Source organism: Cornus florida, unplaced genomic scaffold (assembly GCF_030987335.1).
Source record: "Cornus florida cultivar Cherokee Brave unplaced genomic scaffold, ASM3098733v1 CherokeeBrave_3.0.0_Hap2_Chr11, whole genome shotgun sequence".
In the NCBI taxonomy this organism is placed as follows: Eukaryota; Viridiplantae; Streptophyta; class Magnoliopsida; order Cornales; family Cornaceae; genus Cornus; species Cornus florida.
Genome location: NW_026775581.1, coordinates 117,380,469 through 117,389,864, shown reverse-complemented (window position 1 = coordinate 117,389,864; position 9,396 = coordinate 117,380,469). Strand labels below are relative to the sequence as shown.

The 9,396-nt window shown below is 31.4% G+C and overlaps 1 protein-coding gene across 1 annotated transcript; it reads left to right on the top strand.

Moving 5' to 3' along the window:
* The first annotated feature begins 592 nt into the window (after positions 1-592).
* On the top strand, positions 593-1,624 carry LOC132286101 (uncharacterized). The gene is made up of 2 exons (XM_059788366.1): positions 593-810; positions 964-1,624. The coding sequence occupies exons 1-2, from the start codon at positions 646-648 to the stop codon at positions 1,468-1,470; spliced, it is 672 nt and encodes a 223-aa protein (XP_059644349.1). The 5' UTR covers positions 593-645; the 3' UTR covers positions 1,471-1,624.
* The last annotated feature ends 7,772 nt before the right edge of the window (positions 1,625-9,396 follow it).

The window sequence follows — 9,396 nt, the reverse complement described above, 5'->3', positions numbered from 1 at the left end:
CATTTTATATTCTTCGAGCCAGTCGCACAAGCACTTAAAGTTGAAATTAACCTCCTCTTGCTGGTTACTCTTCTCTTCCTCAAACAAATCCTCCTACAAGCCTTGAATTTTATTTCCTAAATCTTTGCAACAAGCCAACAATCAATTAAGTAGCTTCTTGATTTGGAACCATATATACGTGTGTGCTTGGCTTTATGAAATGTCATGGTATGCATTATCAGATAATTTAATCAATTTCCAACACTGGATTGGAAATAATAATAATAATAAATAATGAAGCTTTAACAGATATTGGATGACACCTGTAACTATATGCAAGTGGGCATCCAGTTAAACCAATTCTTAGAGTTTGGGAGGCCATTTTCATATTTAATCAGACCCCATTTCATGTCATTGTCCATTATGGATTTTCCACAATCAAATCCACCCATTATTTAAAAAAACAACACTAGTAGTGTCTACTCATGTCTTCTTCTATTCATGACCTAACAAAACTCAGTACATTACAACTCATGATGATTGTTAGGTAAGAAAAATTAATCATTGAATTAAAGAAAAACCATCCTTCATATATATATATATAGGCTTGCTTGGTTACTTCACCATCTCTTAAAGTCTCTTGCAACCCTAAAAATTCACTGAAAGATGGAAGTGATTCATTATTTGGACACCATGTTAGTCCCCTTGAGCCTCTTCCTCACAATAAGCTACCATGCCTATCTATGGCACAACCTCAAGAACAAACCTTCAATAACCACCATAGGCATGCACACCTTAAGGAGGAGAGCATGGCTTCAAGACTTGAATCAGGCAAGCCTTGTACATAAAAGGGCTAGCCCAGTGCATGAGACTCTCTCTTTTGCGGGATCTGGGGAGAGTCAGATGTACGCAACTCTTCTTGTTTTGATATATTTGTGCATAAATCTAAGTTGATTTCTATATGTTGTGAATTTTTGTATGCAGGGTGATGACAAGAAGGGTATGCTGGCTGTGCAGAGCTTGAGGAACACATTAATGGACACTATACTGACTGCTTCAATAGCAATTATCATTGTCATTTCATTGGCAGCTATAACAAACAACACCTACAGTGCGAGCCACCTATTGAGCAGCCCAATTTTCGGGTCACAGTCCGGTAGGATCGTGGTTTTGAAGTATGGTGCTGCATCACTCTTTCTGTTGATTAGCTTCTTGTGTAGCTCAATGGCTCTCGGATGCTTCATTGATGCCAATTTCTTGATCAATGCGTCGAAGGAGTTCTCGTCTCCTGGATACACAAGAACCATAGTGGAGCGAGGGTTCATGTTGTCTGTGGTAGGCAACCGGATGCTCTGCATCACAGTTCCATTGTTGTTGTGGATGTTTGGTCCTATACCGATGGCGCTGTCCTCAGGGGCATTGATTTGGGGGCTTTATGAGCTTGATTTTGCTGGGAACTTGAGGTCAAGGAACAAACAAGACCTCACATGAATGCATAACACATAAAACAAAGGATGTAAGGAAAAAAAAAAACAACAAACAAACTTTTAGTACATGAATAAGAACTTTTAGTACATGAATTGCTTCTTTATGCAGTATGTTTTCTATGGAGGTGTTATATGGAGTATTTTTTTTTTTCCTCGACTATGGTGGTATTAGCTTCTTAAATTCCCTTCCCGTCCATATGCACCACGCAAATACTGATTTCTTTTTTTATTTATTTATTTATTTTTATTTTTTTTAATTTTTTATAAAGTGATCCCATGTAAAGAAAGTAAAAATGAACATGTTTTTCCTTTTTCTTTTTCTTTTTTTTTCTTTTTTTTTAAGTTAAAAGCAATTTGCTCACTTATTTGGCCTCCACTAAAGTTCGAATTCTTAATCTTCCCTTAATAAGTAGGGACCTAGTACTACTTGGCCATTGCCTGTTGGTAGGTAAAGAACATGTTGTTTTGCTGAATCCATTAGAAACCTTCCTAGGTTGTTCTTTGATCCTTCTGAAAAGAACATGTTCATCTCTTGGAATAATTGCCGTGTGTTAAGCTTCTAGAACAGTTGTTAGGTAGTTGATTGCTGGGCTATTTGGGCCCTTCTTGTTTTGGACTTTAAATCCTCTCTTGACATATTGGGCCTCTGACCATTTTCTGTAGGCCCTTGGGGTAATAGTCCAAGCACCGGGAAAATATTATGCTCTCTTTTAATTTCATACTTACTGAAATAAATAAATAAATTTCTCTCTAGTAATTTTCTTTTCCTAATTTCACTTTCCAATTTAATTTTTTTTTAAAAATATGTTCTTTAAATTAATTGAACTCTTGGATGACCTCCACCTTATAAATGTAGTTCATAACCAACTCTTTCCCGTCGTCGGACTCATTTTACAATTTTTGACTTATCATTATTTGTAGAATCTGCTTAATTTCTATAGCTGTATAATAAAATAAAAGTTAAGCCAAAATTATTTTTCCTCTCCGGTTTTAAGATAACATTATTTATGCAATGCATAATAATTTAAAATTTAAAGACTTACAGTGTTGATATGGGAATTGTTTCAAAACCGAAGGATAGTTTAGGAAAGTGCCGAGTCCAACAAATTGAACAATATTCTTTTGGTATATTGACCATTAAAAAAGAAGTAGGTATTTTAAAATATACCGAAAAATAAAAGAGTGGCATTTATTTTAAGACTTCAGTATTGATTATTTTTTTTATTGGCATAATGCTAAGCCATAGTATTGAATACTCGGGGGTAGGACCATCCTACTAGAAGTTTAGGTTTCGAGAAATTGCTTCAATTTATAAAGGAGAAGTATTGAATACTCGGGAGGTACCTGCTAGAAAGTTGGTTTCAAGAAATTGCTTCAAATTATTAACTTTAAAGTTTTTAATAATTTAAAAAAGTTCAAGATTTTTTTTTATGGGATCCAAAAAAAATTATGTTGAATTAATTGCCTCTTTTGTCCGGACCCAAAAAAATAAAAAAATAACCATTAAAAAAATATCTATTTTGTCATGAAAAATATAAATCTCAAAAAAAAATATTTATTGAAAAAATTATATCTTTTGTCAAGATCCCAAAACAAAACAAAACAAAAAGTACCAAAAGAAGAGGATATAAAAAAATTATCTATGTTGAATAAATGAATAAATTATCTCTTTTAATAAGAACCCCCAACCTCAGAAAAAAGGGAGTTATTTTTATCGAATATATTATTTCTTTTGACGTGCCCATAAAAATTTACCAAAAAAAAAATTGTTACCTCTTTTGTCATGAATGAAAAAAGTTAACTTTGTTGAATAAATATCTCTTCATATTGTACGGAAAAAAAATTTAAAAAAAATAATAAATAAATAAATAAAATCACTATGAAATAAATTATCTCTTTTGATCGTCAAAAATAAAAATTTTAGTATGAAATAAATTATTTTCTTTGAGAGGAATTCGAAATGAAAAGGAAGAAAAAATAGTAAAGAAAATAAAGAAAGAAGTTAAAGTTGTATAAAGGGTAGTTATGACATTATACATTAGGGGATGGTGCATTAATGAATTCAATGACCTTCTTGTGCAATTGAAGAAAAGTGAAGTAATCCTCCCTATAAATATATAGAATACTCCTATATAAATCATAATTTATTATATATATATATATATACTCGTATATATTTTCATGCACCACTTTGGCCCCTAATTATAAGTTTCTGGGTCGCCCCTGGCTATGGACTAGCATTTGAAAGATGACAAATAAATTGCCATGAGCCCCCACAATGCTGTCTTAATACCAATAGGAGGCCTTGGCAAGTACCAACCAAGAAGGAAGCCTAGTATTCACCAAAACAAACAAACTCACACCCGTCTCTTCTCAACCTCCTACCAACCATAAAAGTTCATAAATAACATATTTAAGACTACCTTTCAAACTCTCTCTACTATAATTCACCTATTACATTCGGCAAGATCAATAGGGGGAACGATTTACCTACATCTAAGGGGGGTATTCTATATCAAAGTAGATTGTGGATTCTTGCTTCCCAATAAATGAAATCTAAGGTAATCAAACCTCGCGCATCGATCAAATGAAAATGAACCAACCGGCGAGAAAATGAAATTGGAAGAGTTTGCACAACCTGAGGAGGCATTTATTTACATAGATCCACTTAATCTTATGTTTCTCTTATATCATATTTATGTTTGAGGAATGTTTTAGCACAATGGTAAAAGAATAATTAGTTAGTTATTAGTTAGCATAATTTTTAAAATAAGGGGTGAAAGTGTTACGCAAAGTATACGTTAAGAGTGTTTTAGGAATGATAAAGAGTGCACTTTTGGGCGGGCGCCCCCCCCGGGGCTCCCGTTTATATGTTTTAATAATTTACACACTGAAACGGGCACTGGGCGGGGTGACCTCCCCACTCTCCCGCACTGAACCCGCGTAGGGTTTTACTACTAAATCTCATTCCCATCCAAATAATTTAAACGATATTCCAAAACCTGTTTAAACGGGACGAGTACCGCGGGGCAAATTGCCATCTCTAGGTGTTTTATGTACTTGACCCATTATATGTATGTCAAAAATAGACATAATTATGTATGAATGAAATATGAAATATTTTTTTTGTTTATAGATCAGATTATCTAACTTTTTTTCATAATAAAAATATATAGAATAGTCCTATATATATATATATATATATATATATATATATATATATATATATATATATATAATTTTTTTTGTTTCATGCACCACTTTGGCCCCCAATTATAAGTTTCTTGGTCGGCCTGGTTATGGAATAGTATTTGAAAGATGACAAATAAATTGGACATCAAATCTTCATAACTAAGATTTGGATCTTAACGAAAAAATCATTTAAAATTTTCATAATTTACTATTTTTACAACTTGTGAAAGTGCCACGAGCCCCCACAATGCTGGTCCTGGCAATAATACCAATAGGAGGCCTCGGCAAGTACCAAGTACCAACCAAGAAGGAAGCTTAGCATTAATCAGCTACAAGTTGATCCAATTGGATGATAATAATTTGACCAAAACAAACTAACTCACACTCTTTTCTTCTCAACCTCCTACCTACCACAAAAGTTCATAAATAACATATTTAAGACTACCTTTCAAACTCTCTACTATAGACCTAGTTAAAGTGTGCATTATTAATATTAATGCACCTATTACATAAATTTTATATTTCTCTTATATCGTATTTATGTTTGAGGGATGTTTTAGCACAACGTTAAAAGAACAAGTTAGCTATTAATTAGCATAATTTTTTAAATAGGGTGGTGAAAGTGTTACACAAAGTGTACATGAAGACTGTTTTTAAGAATGGTAAAGGGTGCGCTTTTGGGTGGGTGAACCCACCCCGCCCCCGCTCCCGTTTAGAAGTCTCCGCCCTGTCCCCGTTTAAACGGGATACTCTTCCACCTCATCCCTGCCCCTGTTTAACTTTCATCACCCACAAGCACCATAAAATGATAATCAATAGTTTAACATAAAATTTAAAATTACAAATATTTCATAATGACGAATGTACCAACAGACCAAAACTAAACTAGCCAAATTACATTGTTTGAAACCAAAATTTAAAAGTTTTAATAATTTACACACCTAAACGGGCGTTGGGCGGGGTGACCTCCCCACTCCCCCGCACTAAACCCGTGCGGGTTTTGCTATTAAATCCCATCTTGGCCCAAATAATTTAAATGGTCCTCCAAAACCGGTTTAAACGGGATGAGTACTGTTGGACATATTGTCATCCTTAGGTGTTTTATGTACTTGACTCATTATATGTATGTCAAAAATAGACATAATTATGCATGAATGAAATATGAAATATTTTTTTTGTTTATAGATTAGATTATCTAACTTTTTTTCATATTAAAAAAATATAGAATAGTCCAATATGAATACTAATATACTATAATTTATTATATATATATATATATATATATATAATTTTTTTTGTTTCATGCACCACTTTGGCCCCCAATTATAAGTTTCTTGGTCGGCTTGGTTATGGAATAGTATTTGAAAGATGACAAATAAATTGGACATCAAATCTTCACAACTAAGATTTGGATCTTAACGAAAAAATCTTTTAAAATTTTCATAATTTACTATTTTTACAACTTGTGAAAGTGCCATGAGCCCCCCACAATGCTGGCCTTGGCAATAATACCAATAGGAGGCCTTGGCAAGTACCAACCAAGAAGGAAGGTTAGCATTAATCAGCTACAAGTTGATCCAAGTGGTGATGATAATGATTTGACCATAACAACCATAAAAGTTCATAAATAATATATTTAAGACTACCTTTCAAACTCTCTCTACTATAGATCTAGTTAAAGTGTGCATTATTAATTAACCTATTAGATTAATCTTATGTTTCTCCTCTCCTTTTTAAATAAAATTAAGACTTTAAGTTTTAAAAATTTTTAAGAGACTCAAGAATTAAGAATGTTAAAATGATAAATTACATAAGAAAATTTAAAAGTATCTCCCCTAAGTAATCACCTTTAGAAGCGCGCGCACGTATATAATAACATATAAATATATGAACTTTTTAGGTGCTCCTATTTTGATTAAATTTTAAATTTGATGGCTTTTTCAATCACTCGTTATTTTTATATTTCATAATGTCCTATTTAAACTCTTAAAATAGAATATTAAATGTTTCCTCTGTAACAAAAGTGATGTGCGAGTTGTCTCTTTATGACGAAAAGATGTCCTTTTGATATATGGTTGTAACGTGTAAAGAAAAACTTAGATTAGTAACTCACAAAAAAGGTATATTCAACTATTAGTGTGAATGCGTCACATCATAAATTGGACTCAATTAAGTTTTTCTTGTATCTTGGATGATTATTTTCTAAAAAATGCTTTAAACATCAAAATAGATTGATGGTAACATTGTGCAATGCCAAAGAAAATGCCTCCTCAGATTCTTAAAATTTAATTGAAAGTTGAAACTCAAACACAATTGTTCCATATTTTTGTTTTTATAACTTTTTGCATATTACTTCGTAATTGTCAAAATGAATTTTTTTATAGTACCTAGGTGTGTGTGTGTATATATATATATATGTTTTAAGATAAGTCTTAGAATATGTCTTGTAATTTATGGTATCTTCTGTACACACACACACCTAGCCATTGAATAAAAAATAAAAAATAACTTTGAACTATATCATAAGTTCTAATCAAATAATCGTATCAAATTATATTTATTAAGTTATTTTCACTTGAAAAATCATTTCATCCTTTTAGCCATTGAATTATGCTTGCATAATGTACGGGTTCACGTGTCACATACATGGCGTAACTTCTTACAAATAGGTGGGTTTCCGGTCACATACGTAACCTCTTACAAATAGGTTGACTGTGACAAAAAAAATAAAAAAAGAGATTTTCTTACCGAACTATAGGGATGTAAAAAAGAAAGAATTTTTTTTTTCCATTTTTTATGTGTGGTGAGATGAAAACTTGATAGATGTTCACGGGTGTATTTTTTACTACCATTTTTTTCTCTGATAAATTTAAGAATTTGGGATTGTATAATGAAGTTTCTGCGGTCCATTATGCTTTCGTTGTTTCTAGATTTTCTTTTTCTTTATTTTATTATTTGTTATTCAATTTATTTTTTCATGTCAATAAATTGTTCTGTTTGTTACATTATATACTTTACCATTAGTCACAACTTTCGTTTTGTGTGTAATTTAAATTAAATATTGACATATGAAATAAATTTTAATGGGATTTATATTTACTAGATCATGTATTTCAATCTTGAATTTTTTTTATATAATAACTAGAACAATATCAACCTGACTTTGATTACATCACTTCTTTGGCAATTAATTTTTAATTGTTTTTGAGTAGATCTTCATGAACATGTCAACCTAAACAAGTTCACACCCCCATTGCCCATGTAATATACAAATTATGTGTTTATATATATATATATATATATATATATATAAAATCTTTTAACATAATCATTAAGACTTGATGCTTAGATATGTATACAACATGTCACAGTTGACTACATTAAAAGACACATATGTATATAATTATGTAACTATAGTTAAAGTTATTTTATATTATATTCTATTAAATTTTTTTAAATTCACTTTTTTTTAATAAAATAATTTAAATATAACTGAATAAAATAATTTCATTATCGAACCAATGCGAACATAAACGGTAAGCCCAGTGATGATGGTAAAAGCCCCCAGGGCTGTCACGATATTTGTGGGGCCCCAAGCTACAATGATTCTACCATTGGGCTTTGTCACGTAGCATAAAAAGACTGTCCTCAACGTGCTTGGAAAAATAAAGTCCTGTTGATATCACGCTTTCACACTATATACATTGATGGTGACGTATCCTTTATTTCCACAATCAAACCCCCCCCTCTCTCTCTCTCTCTATATATATATATATATCATATATATCATATATGTATATATCATAGTCATGAAATTGCTTGAAAGTTTCCATGTGGTATGTACTGTATTAGTCTTCGCCTCACACACACACACATACACACAGAAAAGTAGCAACTACCTGGACTATTCTATATTTTTTCAAGGAAGGATCCGATGGATTTTGACGTGTCTTTAATGAGTACATTTCATAGTACAGATGGATTTGAATTTTCGGTGGATTTGTGTGTGGATTAATTATCCACTAATTACATGATCTTCTAGATAAAGTGAAAACTATCAAGTTAAAAAGCATTCAAAAATTTATTTTAATTTTAGAAGATAATCACAAATTCAACCACCTTCTATGATTGTGCTATATTTCTTCCACATACAGTTGCAAGTGGATTGCATAATTGGACACGAGACTGCTCAAAACATGTGTTGGTCACATACAATAAATTTCCAAATAAAAATACACTTTTTAAAATTTCCTTTTTTATCACTTTATCATTTGAATTTTTATTTTTCAATGAATGTCTAGAAGAAATATTTTTTCCAATTGGCCCCATTTTTTAAATTTTTTTTTTTATTATATAGCTACTGATTTTCATTTTTTTTGTATAATATACTTATAAAATTTTAAAATTGCTCTAATAAAAATTACAAAAAAATTTCACTATTGCTTCCACGCTATCTTTTGTCATATTGTTGTTAAAGGTTGTCCTCGTTACATAATTTTCTAAGTTTATCCCTATTAGATAATATCATTTTTTTTTTCCCCAAAAAAATGTTTGTTCCAATCTCGATAGGAGTATATTATGTGGGGGGAAGAAAATATTTTCAACTGTCGGCCAATATTTTCAATTTGGTTAGTATTGCTCTACCAAGAATCCAATCTTATTCATGATTCATGAATAAAGGATTTGGTACAAAAGTACACACAATTGTACAAATATAGCTGCATCCTTGTTTTTTTTG

Bases quoted from the DNA above. Each gene is read 5' to 3' on its own strand.
- LOC132286101 (XM_059788366.1), top strand. From the start codon at position 646: ATGGAAGTGATTCATTATTTGGACACCATGTTAGTCCCCTTGAGCCTC. The intron at 811-963 runs GCAAGCCTTGTA...TTTTGTATGCAG, and splicing joins GGCTTCAAGACTTGAATCAG to GGTGATGACAAGAAGGGTAT.